Source organism: Mesoplodon densirostris, chromosome 11 (genome assembly GCF_025265405.1).
Source record: "Mesoplodon densirostris isolate mMesDen1 chromosome 11, mMesDen1 primary haplotype, whole genome shotgun sequence".
Classification (NCBI taxonomy): Eukaryota; Metazoa; Chordata; class Mammalia; order Artiodactyla; family Ziphiidae; genus Mesoplodon; species Mesoplodon densirostris.
Genome location: NC_082671.1, coordinates 53,550,989 through 53,568,391, shown reverse-complemented (window position 1 = coordinate 53,568,391; position 17,403 = coordinate 53,550,989). Strand labels below are relative to the sequence as shown.

General features: G+C 38.3%; 1 protein-coding gene across 2 annotated transcripts in view; it reads left to right on the top strand.

The window, feature by feature from the left end:
- The window catches only part of ANO6 (anoctamin 6), a 216,351-nt gene that overhangs the window by 109,818 nt on the left and 89,130 nt on the right, over positions 1-17,403 (top strand). For both annotated transcript variants that reach the window (XM_060112165.1, XM_060112164.1), the window contains one exon: positions 14,473-14,601. In XM_060112165.1, coding sequence (XP_059968148.1) covers positions 14,473-14,601 — 129 coding nt within the window. The remainder of the gene's footprint in view (positions 1-14,472; positions 14,602-17,403) is intronic.

Sequence of the window (17,403 nt, the reverse complement as noted above, 5' to 3'; positions counted from 1 at the left end):
TTTTTATCACCATGCATAGGGCAGTTGGAAAATATTGGTTCATTGAGTTAAGTAGCTCTTACAAATGTTGACCCATTTCATTACACAGTATGAAAAAAATACATTTGTTAACACACCTCCAATCTCCATTTCATCAATCTCATCAGAAAAGCCACTGAATATTGGGAAGCTCTCAAGTTCCCAGGGGCAAACACAAGTTGTCTTAAATTCTGATATATACTTGCTTGAAAGCTCGAATTTTATCATTAGCAATAAATATTGTTAGTTGTTTTCCTTGAAACGACAGTTTCACTTTGTTCATTTTCGGGAAAATATCTGCCAAATACTCAAACTTATATAACTGAATTTTGTGTCAGTTGTCTATCAAGTAAAAGTGGTGTCTGTGAAAAAAATTGGCAACTCAAGAATTGCACGGCACTTTTCCTAAAGACCACCATCATACTTTGATGTGCAGCAGAAGTACTTTATGGGTACTTCCATTTCTTCACACAGAATATTAAAAATCCAGGTACTCAAGGGTCAAGATTTAATAAATTAGTAATTGTTACAGCTTCATCAAGAACATTCCTAAGTGAAGTGACTTTTTTACTGTGAGTAGATGGTGGTGAACAATGCGATGATGACTCATATAGTTTGGTGCCACTACTGAGTTGTGCTAAGATGCTGGAAGTTTTTACCTACTGTGGCTTCTGTACCATCACTGCAGATGTTAACACAATGAGAAAAAGGAATAACATCTAGGTATTATTATAAAAATGTTTGTGACCTCATGGGCCCCCCCTCTGGAATCCCCAGAGGTCCACAGAACACACATCCATTAGTACAGACAGTAGTCTGGTGAGGGAAAAAGAAACACGAACCCAGTTGTTAGGAAGGCTGCCTGAGAGAACTGAGCTAGACCTCGGAGGAGAATTAAGATTTGGATAGGTGGGAAAGAGAAAGGGTAGTGGTTTCAGGAGGGGAAATCACGTGAGCAAAGGAGGAGAGGCAGGAAGCAGCATGAAACAGTCAAACGCTGATGAGAAAGCATGGTGGGGTTGGAGGGTTAGGAATGGGGAGTCATAGTAAATAAAATGTGGGATATAATCAGATTATGAAACATCTGAATACCTATCTGAAAAGTTTGCACTTTCTCCAGAAGGCACTCGGAGAAACTGAAGGTTTTTGAATCCTGTGAGTTGAACATGTTGATTTAGGAACATCCAGATGTATATATGTATAAATTGAATTGGCAAACAGGACAACTGGATGCAAGGAGATGGATTGGGATATTAATTGTATTCTAATTAGTGAAGGTCAAGAGCACAGACTAGGGTGATAGCAATAGATGTAACAGTGAAATGCAGATTAATTGCTTCAAAGGTAGAAGCAATATGAGAACTAAAGACTAAAAAGTCAAAGGTTACCAGTATATTATATTTTATAACCCCAGTTCCTTGCCAAGGTCATTGTCTGTTAGGCAAATGGACAAAAACTGAGTGTTTCTGTATAAGATCTCACGTGAAACTTTTTCCTCCCCACAAAATCAGAATGCTTCCTTTTTTCTGAGAACAAGAACTGTATCATTGAACACATTTCCTTTTTGCCCTGCTGCCAGGAGGCCTTGTGCCAATGTCATGTTGAAATCACAACAATTGCAATTGTCCCAATGGTTAGTACATTTCTTCCTCCTACTTTCTCTGGCCCTGATTCTCCATCTCTATTTATTTATTTATTTTTAAATTGAGGTATAGTTGGTGTACAGCATAATATGTTACAGGTGTGCAACACAGGTGATGCACAATTTTTAAAGGCTTTACTCCATTTATAGTTACTGTAAAATATTGGCTATATTCCCTGTTTTGTACAATATACCCTTGTAGTTTATTTATTTTATACATAATAGTTTGTACCTCTTAATCCCCTACCCCTTTCTTGCCCCTCCCTCCTTCTCTCTCCCCAGTGGTAACCACTAGTTTGTTCTCTGAATCTCTGAGTCTGTTTCTTTTTTGTTATATTCACTAGTTTGTTGTATTTTTAGATTTCACATATAAGTGATATCATACAGTGTTGGTCTTTCTCTGTCTGACTTACTTCACTTAGCGTAATACCCTCCAAGTCCATCCGTGTTGTTGCAAGTGGCAAAATTTCATTCTTTTTTTTATCTCTGTCTCAATTTATAATTCATTAATCTTATTATTTTCGGGGCTTCCCTGGTAGCGCAGTGGTTGAGAGTCCGCCTGCCGATGCAGGGGACACGGGTTCGTGCCCCAGTCCGGGAAGATCCCACATGCCGCGGAGTGTCTGGAGCCTGTGCTCTGCAATGGGAGAGGCCACAACAGTGAGAGGCCTGCGTACCGAAAAAAAAAAAAATCTTATTATTTTCATTCTGTTTGATGCCCGATGTCATAAGACCTCTTTTGAAAGACATTAGGGTAAGGGGGATAATGTATTCACCTTACCATATTTTATTCATTTCTGGGATGGGACCCTTTGCTTCAGTCACAGTTTACTCAGAACCTGAAGAAAGCTAAAAAGCCTCTGACATCCAAAACCAAAGCACCAAGGCTTAATTTCAAAGAATCTCAACAGATTCAGTTAATCTGGTTGCCCAATTCAAAGCAGATATAAGCTGTAAATAAAAGGGTGGTGGAATACCTATTAAAGACTGGTAAATTGATAACAAAAGAAGTGTCTCCTCATAATCTGAGTAATGGCAGAGAGAAAAAGCAAGATGCAGGTGAAAGTTCCTAATGATTATAAGTATGTGAATGCACTTAACACAGCTAGTTATCAATGAAGAACTGTTTCATGTTAAAATAGAGAACACCAAAAGCTCACATTTATTGAGCTTTTACTATGTTCTAGGCTCTGTGCTATTCCGTTACATACATTATCTCAATCTTCACAATAATCCTGCATTTCTTTCTATGATTTCCCCCCTTTTACAGGTGAATAAATTCAGTTTAAAGAGATGAAATATATACACAAAGGCACACAGCTAGTTATATGTGACAGAGTTGTGATTTGAACCTATAGCTCTGCCAGATACCAACACCCATGTTCTTTGTTCTTATTTGGGGCTCTCTTCATTTTTACTTTTTTAATAAGAGCAGTAGTAGTAGTAATAATACTAGTAGTAATTATGTTCAATATCCTCTCTTTAAGAAATCAAAAAATATTATGTACTATATTTGAGAAAATTTTGAGCACAAAAAGGTTGAAGTAACCTTTAATTAGCATAAAGTTCATCTGAAAACTCATTTCCTCAGAGCATTTTATTTCTTGAAAATTCCCAATAATTGATGGGAGGAGGATTTTTTAAGGTGTTATTATCTGTAGTCAGTTTAACATTTTTGTGCCATTGTTTTAAATGAGTCACTTGGTTTTTTAAATTTTGTTTTGGAAACATCTCTGCATCCTCACTTTGATACCACAAGGAACAGCCATTCTTGTAAACTGCTTCTTGAGTTTCAAGAGAAAAAATAACATCTTTATAAGGCATTAACCAACTGATAGGAGTTGTCACAATCCTTTGCTTTTCTGGGCACTAGATGCTCTAATTTGTTTTTCTTCTTCTTGCTTTGAATGAGGTTGCAAACATCAATTCCTAGAGAAGTGGTCTGAGAAGATTATGACCAAGGCACATGTGGGGATATAACAGTCCGACAGGGGAGTCACAGTTGATGACGGGACACTTGTGCTGCAAACCCTGAGCAGCTGAAAATAACTCAGGGCAGTTCTTAGATGGCAAATGGAAACCTCCTGTGAAAGATGAAGAGCTCTCTGGGAATGATGGATTGTAACTCTGAAGGAGTCTGCAGAAGAAGAATTACACAGGAACCCAGTAAGGAGCTGAATACCTGTTGCCTTAGTTACGCCCTCAGTTATACTTTATGTGTCTTCTTCAGCTCAACAGTCTGAAGAGCAATGTCTTGAAACTCCCTTTTCTGTTTATTCTCAGATCATAATCACATTTTGTGAGATTGGCTTTCATTCAAAGTATGAAATCTCAGGGACTGGTAACCCAGGCCCCATGCAACTCAGGTGACTAAGAAAAAGGGGCATTTCACAGTTATGGATTTGGCGAATGGGAACTACCAGTTAATAATTTTGAGTCATAACCATTTAATTTTCCAAAAACTGAAAATAAATATGCTATTGAAATAAGATTAATTAAGAGGAACAAGAGGGTAGGTGGAGGGAAACCTATGGTTATGAAGTCAAGCTAAAATTATTGTTCCTTAAGTCTAAGGAGCTTGTGTAGATGGAATAGTGTGAAAGTCCATTAAGTCATGCAGGATTTGGTTGTAGCAATATTATTTTGGTTCTAACTGATTCCAGAATATGACATTGGGAACTATTTCTTAAAGATCGAAAAATGTCATTTAGGACAACCATCTTGCCTGCGTGGAAAACCTACTGCATATTCTTCCTCAGGAGGTGATACAAACTGAAAATGCTAATAGGTTCAAAAAAGTTTAAGGTAAATGGATTGATGTTAAATAATTCGATATTAAAACAAAGCAAGACACTTTGGGGATATCGAAACCTTAAGAGGTCAGCCTCCAGGAGGATAACCATTCTCAAACAAATGTCCTCTTGCACCACTTGTCTTGTTTCATCACATCCATCACTTTATCATTCCTGACTTTATTGGAAATGTCTTACAGCTTAATCTCACCCACATTTCTTTCACCAGTGTTACCACTGCCAGATGAGAACAGTGCAAGCAGGTGATGGCTTCTTCTAGAAAAGGGAAAGTAAGAAAACAGCCACTATAGGCCTTTTCACATTTTTCCTTTTCTTTTTTTTTTTTTTTCTTTTTTTTTTGCGGTATGTGGGCCTCTTACTGTTGTGGCCTCTCCCGTTGCGGAGCACAGGCTCCGGATGCGCAGGCCCAGCGGCCATGGCTCACGGGCCCAGCCGCTCCGCAGCATATGGGATCCTCCCAGACCGGGGCACGAACCCGTATCCCCTGCATCGGCAGGCGGACTCTCAACCACTGCGCCACCAGGGAGGCCCACATTTTTCCTTTTCTTTTCCTTTACTTGTTCATCTTCTTTTCTGCAGACCACCTTTAAGGAAAGCTAAACAAAAGTTTTAAAAAATAGTGTACCACCTGTGGGAAAACAGGAAAGCAAAACAAGTTTGAAGTCATGCTAATGCAAATCCCAATCCCAGCTAAGTGGATTTAAGGAAAAGTTCACTCGGAGTCCATCCTCTGTGAGAAGGCTCCAAGCTAAGAATCTTCCCGCAATAGAAAGCTTATTATCTTCCCTGGTTACTTAACTCCTTTTAAGGAAGCTTTATTTTAAAGGTCATTTCAAAGTTCTATTTTCATATTTCCTCTAGCCTCGTTCATAAATTTTAAGAATATAATATTTAAAAACATATGAGAACTCTGTTTGCTAAAACTACTGCTTCCTTGGCACAGGCTAGAGGGAAATATTTAACAATAATTATGCCTGAGGCATTATGCCTCCACCCTCACCCTGTGTTTGAAACGTGATGTTCTAATGATAGAACTCTAGAGTTTATTTAACACAGGCAAAGGGAAACAAAGGCAAAATGCATATACCAAATCAGGAAGCCGTTGGTATGTGAACATTCCCTCATTAGTATAAAAAAAAAAAAAAAAAAAAGAAAAAAAGAAAGACGAAGAAGCAGCAGCAACATTTTCATGGCACAATCTAATACTATTTATAAATGAACTACATCTATTTTTGATGGGAAATGACTGAAAATAGCCAGTTCCACGACTTGGAAACTACTTATAGCCATTTACAAATATAAATTAGCAAGATGATTTTTTTTTTCAGTTTTAATTTCTTTTTCTTTAACATCTTTATTGAGTATAATTGCTTTACAATGGTGTGTTAGTTTCTGCTTTATAACAAAGTGAATCAGCTATACACATACATATATCCCCATATCTTCTCCCTCAGCAAGACGATTTTTTTAGGAATTGTACATCATGGCTTCCCTGGTGGCACAGTGGTTAAGAATCCGTCTGCCAATGTAGGGAACACAGGTTTGAGCCCTGGTCCGGGAAAATCCCACATGCCACAGAGCAACTAAGCCTGTGCACCATAACTACTGAGCCCATGTGCCTAGAGCCCGTGCTCTGCAACAAGAGAAGCCACCACAATGAGAGGCCCGAGCACTGCTAGAGAAAGCCTGTGCAACAATGAAGACTCAATGCAGCCAAAAATAAATTAAAAAAAAAAAGAATTTGTACATCAGTTTTAAACTTGCAACAGAAATCATTTATAAACTAAATCAGCAGTAAGTTCTATATTCTAAAAAATTATGAGTCAAAATATATACTGATACTTGGTAGTTACACAGGGAGCATGTAAACTGTATTGGAAAGTCTGTCCAGGGGGCAGTGACCTTCTCAAACTAGTATCACACATTCCAGTTAAATGTCTACATTTCCAAAAACACGTCAGCACTGTTGAGCCTAGGGCTGGTAGACAGTGCCCTAGAGTATTTCTCTCTTTTCCTTTTGGGAAGTAACCGTATGGGCTGCTTCTGTATCATCATTCACCCACTTGCTCCTTTGCCAGCGTGGTCTTTAGAACCTCATGAGTAAAACCCAGGAGAATCTACTGAGGAGGGATTAAATAATAAGATAGTTCAGTTAGGTCAAGAATAGTAATTGGGATTTCAGAGAAGCATTAATTCAGTTGGGCAGTACCCATAAAAATGTTAGTGCTCTCTAATTAAAAGGTGCAAATGAAAAAAAAAAGGTATTTTAACTCTCATGGGAAAAGTAAAAAGAGTGAAATCCAGTGAGGGAAAGGCACTTTCATACTCTGCTGTTGGAAGCGTTCATTTTTATAAATATTTTGGATGACAGTTTAGCAACATATATATCAAAAAACCTCTAAAAGGCTGGGTCCCTTAAAATCTGCTTCTAGAAGTCAGCCTAAGAAAATAGTAATTGAACATGTGCGCAGATACATATGTGTAAAGATGCTCCTTGCAGCAGTGTTTATAAAAGCAACAAATTGGAAAGAACTTATATGTTCATGAGTGGAGGAGCTGTTTAACTAAATGGTATTGCAACTACTAAACATGATGGTGCAGAGCTTTTTTTCAAGCTAGAAAAATGGCCGTGATGGGTGTTTTTAGAACAGTACGTATAGTATGGTATCAATTTAGTGAATGTGCATGTGTGTTTGTGTGTGCGTGAGAGAGAGAGATCCAAAATATTAAGAAGCTCGGCTTATCTCTGGGAGATGGGGTTACATATGACTTTTATTCATTCCTTTATACTTCCCTGTATCTTCAGAATTTTTTTTGTATTGAGTATATATTACTTTTATCATCAGAAAAAAAAAAAAGGTATATTTTCCTAAGAAAAAAGCAAACCAAGCTCCTGCTAAATGCAAAGGCTCAGCAGAGAACTCAGGGTGAACAAGACCCGGCCATTGGCCTTCAGAAGCTGGTAGTGTGTTTAACAGAGTGGGGAAGGAGACAGTGTAATTTGTACAAATATTATTCTGGGTCACTCCTAAGTTTACCCTGATTGCCACAGAGTCACCAACAGGGATGTTCTTGGACTCTCTAACAGACTTGGAATCCTCACTTCTAGATACACCTCCCCCTTGAATGAGCAGCTTTTCCACTGCACTTCTTTCCGGCCAACACATTCTTGAATGCCCCGTCCAAAACATTCTCACACATATCCCCCAACACGCGACTGACTGAGCTGATTTCCTGTGTGGCTCCCTTGTGCATCCAGGTACTTCTCCTTATCCCTGGTACTAACGTGTTATTTCCTTTTCTCCCACCCCTGCTTCTCATAATACTAATCTTTCTACCTTCAGCATTCAGCCTTCCATGCCTGCAGTTCTTGGCATTTTTCTTTGTACTTTGCATCTTCTCACTATCAAGTGTTCTTACAGGCCGAGGAGGTGATCTGAATAAAAGGAATAAAAATTGATGTAGTCTCTGCTATCCCTTGCAGTAATTTTGCACACTTTATAAAGAAAAAAGTGTTCCACTATCTCTTACACCTTGAACCTGCCTGGACTCTGCCACAGTTAGGGAAAACACCAGAATATATCTCATTTATAACTGCATGGCATATAAATAAGTTTTCATTATGTTCTATATTTCAGGGGATCTAAATATTTACATAAAGGCTCTTGCTTCTAAACTTTTGTTTCCCTAAAACTTGCGATATACAGGGATTCAAGGTTTACTGAAAAATAGAAAATCCTATATTTTCACTTTAGTTTTTTGCTATAATTAAAGTTTTTTTTTTTCCCTGTTGTGTTCTTCCTGGAATTAACTACTTTGTTTTGCTAGTCTTAAAGACCGCAGAGAGCCACATGTGTTTTCCACATTCACATATCAGTTGCTCTTTAATTATGTGAGTGTTTTAATATTGTTTATTTTTCATAGTTTAATTCCTCAACTATCATTGTTAGACAATAAGACTTTTCGTGTCCTGCTTTCTGTAGAGGTTGAGACCATTAATCCAAATAAGCCTGGAATACTCTCTAATCTCATAGTAAATGAGAGCCCTAACAGGGCAGGAATAAACTGTTTGGAAATTCTCTAGAATTTTTTAATCTGATACAATCAGATAATATCACTTGCTGTCCAAGGCAAGTTTCCAACATCCTTACACATAAATGAGAGTTTGAGCAGAGATCCCAAGCTGATTGCTTTGTATCCAGATCTTGGACAAATCATTTAAAATTTGCATTTTAAACTCTAGGAGTTTAAACTCTATTGTGAAATGGGACTTCCAGTCTTGATTTTTCAGGGTTTATTTGAGGACACATTTTGTTTATTTGAGGACACTTGAGAAGTGTGAGGTTGGACACATGTTGAGCAGCAAGTTCTTTCCTGGACTCACCAAGTGCTGATGCCAGGGATTCCAGGAGGGAGCTTAGTGAGATGGGCTGCTCATCTCTAACTGACCTAAATGCCATGGAGCAGTTACACCCAGGCAGCTGTTTCCCCAGATCCTCTCCTTCCCTAGCCCTTCTTTCTCCACCCGGAAGACAAACCTCACCATTATGTAATCATCATGTGACCCTTCATGTACCCAAAGCTCCTGTTCAAGGAAAATCCAGATAACTTATGAGAAGTTTTCCTACCAAGTAATTTCAGTCATCCCTTGGTATTCACAGGGCGGTTACCAAAATCTTTGGATGCTCAAGTCCCTTATATAAGATGGTGTAGTATTTGCATATAATGTATACACATCCTCCCATGTCCTTTGATCATCTCTAGTTTACTTATACTACCTAGTACAATGTAAAGGCTATGTAAATTGTTGTGAATACAATGTAAATGTCATGTGAATAGTTGTCGGCACATGGCAGATTCAAGCTTTGCTTTTTGGAACTTTCTGTAATTTTTTTTTTTTTTTTTTTTTAGTCTGACGTTGGTTGAATCCACAAATTCTGGCAGCTTAATTTTGCTGCTTGCATTTTTATCCTGATTTGGTTAAAAGAGCCCTTTGGGCTGTTTTGTTGAAGGAGATGCCCTACAAATAGAAGGAGGAAAGAAGCCAGCTGAGAGCAGGGAGACCTGGAAAACATCACTTGGGTACATTACATCCAACCTTTCTCATTCCTTCTCTCCTACACCACTCTGCCAGGAGCTTATTTCTCAGACCTCCCCTTGCTCAGACCAAGCATGTCTGTCTTCCCAAGTGTGAAATGTCAAAGCCAACAGTTAAAGACAGAGGTGGTCAAGTCACTCTTCTGCAATGGTTGGCAGCATTGTTTTTGTTTATTTTGATATAATGACAAATGAACATGGTTAGTCTTTTTAACCACTGCAGTCTTTAAGTACAGCTTTGGGTCAGATTGCTGCAAATGAGTAAAATGGATGCTAAATTGGTGGAATCTAGTGTCCTCAGAACCAGAGAGGGCAATGGCTATGAACAAATAAAACATATTATAGACTCTAAACTGTAATTAGAAATTTACTTGATATTTTTTTCAGGAAGAAAGAAGTATTAACAGCTAGAGACTCTGCTTACTTCCTTGGCATTAAAGACATTTGCCTAAGACCCTCAGGGTAACAATAAGTTACTCTGATGAGTATAAGAGTTAGTAAGTTTCCTAGTGGGGAAGTCAGTAACCATACGTAAGCTCCAATCCCTAAAATGATTTGACCTGATAAATTTTAAACCATCTCTTAAAGTGTTTTTAAACTTAAGCTGCTGAACAGGAAAGATTGGGTTTCAGGTGTTTTTTTGTATTTCATCTTGGTGCCGTTTGACTTGGTAGAAAAGACTAAAGATGAAATTTTGAGTAGATTTTGAGAGGTCAGAACTATAATAATCCATCTCTGAATAATCCGTCATTTTGAAGAAGATTATCAATATTTATCCTAGGTAACTATTAAAACTTTACTTCAAAACTTTAGAAGAGGATTTAAAAAAATTTTTTTTAAGTTTTTTTGTCATTTCAATACCTGTTGGATGAATCAGGCCTATAGTGGAACTTATAACTGAAAAATCCAGCCTTTTTTTTTTTTTTTTCCAAGCAGTACTGTTTTGTTCATAGTTGAGTCTTTTCTATTTGGGCTAGTTCCCTTGTTTGTTAGATATTCTTTCTAGCCCAGTGTTTTGTTTCTCCCTTCTCTTCCCGGTCACCTAGTGGAATGTTTTCTGCCAAGAGATGGGAAACGTGGATTTCACAGCCGTACGAAGTTGGCACTCTTTCCCCCGGCACTGCATTCTAATAATACCATATGAGAGTCTGACCTAGTTATTTCATACAAACAGCTCTTGCCAAGCCAGTGGCGTTTTCCTCCAACAAAGGGCCATGGTCTTCTATCATACAGGAGAGACATGCATACAGACCAGATTATTTTGGAGCTTGCTGCCAACTCGTGTGGCTGAGCAAGGACTGTGTGGGGAGGAATGTCTGGATGTATGTGCAGATGTGGTTCTCATTCCAGGCCTCATTCTTCAGAACGTGACTTCAGTGAGCTCCTGTCGGACGCCACCAAAGAAAGGCAGCAGAATGTGGGCTCCAGAGAGCAAGCTGCTTTGTACACGTTTCAGACGTCTGTAACAATGACCAGGTTTTCGTGACTATATTCCACCTTACTCCACTTCCCCTCAGCCTCATAGTTTTTTCGTCTACATACGGTTTTCCTCTAGCAACTGCCCAGGTTGTCACCAATAGTAACAGCTTCACTGAAAGGAAGAGAAATTGAAGAGAGGGGCCTCAAGAACTCCATGGCTGAAATGAAAACGACAGGCCTTAGCATTTTTGTATAGCTTTTTTAAAAAATGTATTTTAAAATTAATTAATTATTATTATTATTATTATTTTACATCTTTATTGGAGTATATTTGCTTTACAATGGTGTGTTAGTTTCTGCTTTATAACAAAGTGAATCAGTTATACATATACATATGTTCCCATATCTCTTCCCTCTTGCATCTCCCTCCCTCCCACCCTCCCTGTCCCACCCCTCCAGGCGGTCACAAAGCACCGAGCTGATCTCCCTGTGCTATGCGGCTGCTTCCCACTAGCTATCTACCTTACGTTTGGTAGTGTATATATGTCCATGCCTCTCTCTCGCTTTGTCACAGCTTACCCTTCCCCCTCCCCATATCCTCAAGTCCATTCTCTAGTAGGTCTGTGTCTTTATTCCTGTCTTACCCCTAGGTTCTTCATGACATTTTTTTCCTTAAATTCCATATATATGTGTTAGCATACGGTATTTGTCTTTCTCTTTCTGACTTACTTCACTCTGTATGACAGACTCTAGGTCCATCCACCTCATTAAAAATAGCTCAATTTCGTTTCTTTTTATGGCTGGGTTATTCCATTGTATATACGTGCCACATCTTCTTTATCCATTCATCCGATGATGGACACTTAGGTTGTTTCCATCTCCGGGCTATTGTAAATAGAGCTGCAATGAACTCACAGGCGAATTCTATCAAACATTTAGAGAAGAGCTAACACCTATCCTTCTCAAACTCTTCCAAAATATAGCAGAGGGAGGAACACTCCCAAACTCATTCCACGAGGCCACCATCACCCTGATACCAAAACCAGACAAGGATGTCACAAAGAAAGAAAACTACAGGCCAATATCACTAATGAACATAGATGAAAAAATCCTCAACAAAATACTAGCAAACAAAATCCAACAGCACATTAAAAGGATCATACACCATGATCAAGTGGGGTTTATTCCAGGAATGCAAGGATTCTTCAATATACGCAAGTCAATCAGTGTGATAAACCATATTAACAAATTGAAGGAGAAAAACCATATGATCATCTCAGTAGATGCAGAGAAAGCTTTCGACAAAATTCAACACCCATTTATGATAAAAACCCTGCAGAAAATAGGCATAGAGGGAACTTTACTCAACATAATTAATTATTTTTAATTGAAATATAGTTGACTTACCGTGTTGTGTTATTTTCAGATGTACAGCACAGTGATTCAGTGATATATCTATATATATGTTCTTTTTCAGATTCTTTTCCTTTATAGGTTGTTATAAAATACTGAGTAGAGTTCCCTGTGCTATACAGTAGGTCCTTGTTGGTTATCTATTTTATACATAGTAGTGTGTATATGTTACTCCCAAAGTCCAAATTTATCGCCCCCACCCTTTCCCCTCTGGTAACCATAAGCCTGTTTTCTGTGTCTTATATAGCTTTAAATACTCTTAAAGTTTACTGTTTGTTTGTTTTTTTTAATTTTATTTATTTTTATTTATGGCTGTGTTGGCTCTTCGTTTTTGTGTGAGGGCTTTCTCTAGTTGCGGCAAGTGGGGGCCACTCCTCATCGCGGTGCGCGGGCCTCTCACTATCGCGGCCTCTCGTTGCGGAGCACAGGCTCCAGATGTGCAGGCTCAGTAATTGTGGCTCACGGGGCTAGTTGCTCCACGGCATGTAGGATCTTCCCGGACCGGTGCACGAACCCGTGTCCCCTGCATTGGCAGGCAGATTCTCAACCACTGCGCCACCAGGGAAGCCCAGTTTACTGGTTTTAAAGAGCTGAAATTGGAAATAAAAGAATTAGGTGGTAGCCTCAGTCTGGGACACTGATGTGTCTGTTTTTCTGGCCCCTCAGCGTCCTGGCTGGGGAAGGTCTCAGGACAAGTCACACTGTTTAGCTGCTCTGTGGTAGAAAAGAGGAAAGGAGGGACAAGTATCAGTTTGTATATGTTTAGCAAAAAAAAATACATCTTCTCCAAAGTGTGAAGAAAATGGGAAACTGGTGGCGGTAAAATAAGGTGATGTGTGTAGTACTAACTGATGCTGAATGAAGAGAAGAATTAATCACATTTAATGATTAAGGTGTTCCACCAAATGCCTGCAAAATGCAACCTCCCCATGACTTTTAATGGAAAAAAAATGAAAAATTGAAAAGTATTACTTGTCAGTTAAAAAAATATTCTGATTCTTAAACAACATTCACATAAGCAGTCTGACCAGCTGTTTGAGAAACACAAACTCAAGCCTTTCCTTAGAGCAAATTAAAACAATTCTATCCAAATCCATAAGGTAATAGAGATCGTTTTAAACTGTATTAGGTCTGTGTTCTGCCGTTATGACTTTGTTTTTACACCATAAGGCTTTTAAGCTCTAAATTAAAGGCTCATTTATTTGTTCTTGTTGCTAGGATTTTTGTTTGTTTGCTTGTTTTTTGCTTGGAGTGAGGGGGTATCTTATGTGGATCTGGGGACAAATACCAATGACCAGTGTATCTTTTGTGTGTATCAAAGCATTTTCTGGCATTTGTTTAAGGTTATAAAATGATACTTTCTATAAAGTGATGAGATTCAGAGAGAAGTCATGAAAATTGATGAAAAGGTTAGAAAATATGGCAAAGGTAGGATGAGATTTTCATAAACAGTGCTTTGTCTTAGATTTTTTTTTCTCTTGTTAAATGAACTTTGGTCCTTCAGATAGTCATCTCTGGTTACTGTGTTCATTTCCAAACTTGATACTTCTTTTGATCATCCAGGTGGGAATAATTCTGGGATAACTGTGTTACATTCATAATGCTGATATTTTCCCATACATTTGTAGAATAATGCTAACCTGCTCAATTCAAGGACTTCTTTCAGGGCTTCCCTGGTGGCGCAGTGGTTGAGAGTCCGCCTGCCGATGCAGGGGACATGGGTTCGTGCCCCTATCCCGGAAGATCCCACATGCCGCGGAGCGGCTGGGCCCGCGAGCCATGGCCGCGGAGCCTGTGTGTCCAGAGCCTGTGCTCCGCAACGGGAGAGGCCACAGCAGTGAGAGGCCCGCGTACAGCAAAAAAAAAAAAAAAAAAGGACTTCTTTCACCAAGAACAGACTATGCTTGCAAAGATCATGTGACCATGCCCTCTTGGTCAAGTAACTAGTTATGGATTTATTTCTCTTTCTCTGTAAACATACTGATATATCTATTAAAGCTAGGAAATAAACACTTATAAATTGGCACTTTTCAAAAAACTATATTAAAATTTATTTTTCTATCCACACAGGAAGAATTTAATGGAAAACCTGACTCCCTCTTTTTTAATGATGGTCAGCGAAGAATTGACTTTGTTCTAGTGTATGAAGATGAAAGTAGAAAAGAGACCAATAAAAAGGGTTCAAATGAAAAACAAAGGGTAAGTTTTTTATCCTATTTTCTTTTTATTCCTTATAATATTGTGAAATGAAAAAATAAAGTGCTATTTTTATGTAAGCAATAAAGTGAAACTGGTGTTTGAAATATCATACAACAAACATACCTTCATATTTTCTCTGTTCATCATTCCCTCAAGGCATGGTAACAGAAAAAAAATTTTTTTTAACTTCTTAAAGTTTGGAACAGAAACTTCCTCAGGCTCTTAAGCCGAAGGCGGACTTTCTTCAGAGGAATGGCACTTTCTATCTGTAGAAGAGATTTACATTAAAAGCACACTTGGCGATTTGCAACTAGGTATGAAAGGAAGCTAATGATTAACAATGACAGCAAGTGTAATAACAACCAGCATTCAGAGAGTGCTAACACATGGATGATCCATGCATTTTGCATGCATTTTCTCATTTAATCCTGAGAACAGTCTATGAGGTGCCTTTTATTTTCATACCATTCTGGATGACAAACTTGATCCATAGGTTAAATGACTGCCCAAGTTCATGGACTCTAGTGTAAGAACTGGTGGAGCTATGGTTCAAACTCTTGTCTTGAATCTTGAACCTGTGCTCTTGGAACCTGACATTCACATTCTAATTCTGCCACTGTATTATATGAAATAATTCTAGTTGAGGTAACACTAGCCTCGGATTACAGTGGCCTGATAAAAGTTTACTTATTGCTCGTGTCAAACAAATGTGGCATCCCTATCTGGCACAATGGTTTGGGGGTACAGGCAGGGCTTTGTTCCTTGCAGTCATTCAGGAACCCAGGCTGACACAGAGGCTTTGCCATTTTCAACAGGTAGTTTCTAAGATCATCCTGAGCATCAATAAATGGTAGATGGAATGAGAGAGAGAATGAAGAAAGTACTCGTGCTTCTTTACCTCTTTGGACTGGAACTGACTATATCAGTTGTGTTCACATTCTGTTGGTCAGAATTCTGGAAGGTGGAAAGCATAGTTTCTGGCCGGAGAGCCATTTCTCAGTAGGAACTCCATGCTGTGGACGGGGAACATGAGTTTTTGGTGGACAGCGGTTTGTCTTTGCCACAGCTACCAACTGGCTGTGTGACTTGGATGAATTTTCTTATCAGAATCGTATTTTTTTATTATTTTTGAGATGCCTGTTATTTTTACATTTTGACATCTCTGAAATCAAGGTACATCTTAAAAAAGGTGTATCATAATTCCATTGGCTGCATTTTTTCTTATTGGTAGATAAAATATTGGCTCACTATACAACCAATGACACCTTAGATTTAGGAAAATGGGAATCCCAGTACCTAGTCCAGAGGATTATGGTTAGGATTAAATAAAACAATTAAATTAAATAGATGTTAATTCTTATACCTTACCTTTTATTTGGGGTTTTCTTAAATGCACTGGCATGAAAAGGCATCACTCTCCTGTTTTTATATAATTTTATCACTAGAGGAAACTAGCTTACAGTATTTTATCATTTTCCTGTGGACACTAAGATATCTTCTGTTCAGTCATGGTCACCATCATCAAATATTAATTAGGCATCCATATGCCAATGGAACAGAATTGAGCACTATATAAAGTAAGTTAAACAAACGTAATCCATTAAAGTATAGAGGAAACAGTTCTGGTTTTAGACAAGAGCTTCTCTGCCATGGTAAAGGAGTCCTAGAGCCTCTTACATTATTAATAAGGTCTGCATTTGCTTTACACAGAAACGTAGGTCCTGGAGTAACTCTCATAAATCAAGAGAAAAAAATCATCATTAATTTTGGCAATTCCTGAACTCATGGCTTGATACACCATGATGTTGGCTTTTATAAGCTGTGCTTTGAAGTGTTTTGAGTCTCTGTTTATACATATTACTTAATTTAGAATTCGAAGCTCAGCTTTGGAATCACATTTTTATTAATTGAAAAATCATTTGTGCGTTCCATCATACTCCCTGTCAGGACATATTCAGGATTTAACATAACGCCAAGGAAAGGCAATTTCAAAACTCTTCTTTCTTTGAGAGGGAATAAAAAAGTATGTCTAAATCATATTGATTTCCTAAAACAACACCAAGGTTGACTTTGCCAGGGGCTGATCTAAAAAGTATTGTTAAGTTCTTGCTTAGAGGTGGAGAAAGGTAGAACTGATAGGGCTATGAGTATTCAAAACATAGAAGAGCAAAAGGCTGCATCTGCACATGAGCAAAACAGAAATTATTTTTCTACACCAAACCTCCAAATATCATGCAACTTTGTCCCTTATATTAGTGAAAATACCTCAGAACTTCAAACCTCCCTTTAAAAAGCATAAACCATTTACGTTTAGATTACACATGAGGATGATCATAAGTTGTTCCAATAATAAGTGTTCGCTTAGCTAGTACTGCTGTCCGTGGCACAGAATCAGTTTGAATGTTTTTTGTTTTTTTTTTTTACTGCAAGTAACAGGAAAACCAAACTCAAAATGGCTTAAACGCTAAAAGGAAATAATAATTCTCTCATTTAAGAAATAGCCCGGACATAGGAGCATTTCTGAGTTAGTTAATTTATTGGCTTAATGAGGACATCAGGAATTGAGGTTCATTTCACCCTTCCACCCTGCCATCCTCAAATGTTGGCTGTTCTTAAACTGTCTTCACTTTGTTACATGATGTTTGCTGCATTTCCAGACATCCAGAGGCAGAAAGAGGGAATGCCCTTTCTCATGGTCCTTTTGAAGGGGGAAGAAAGCTCCCCTCTTCCTCTTACTGTTGACTGTCTATCACAGGTCTATTCCTAAACCAACTACTGGCAAGATGAATGGAATTACCATCA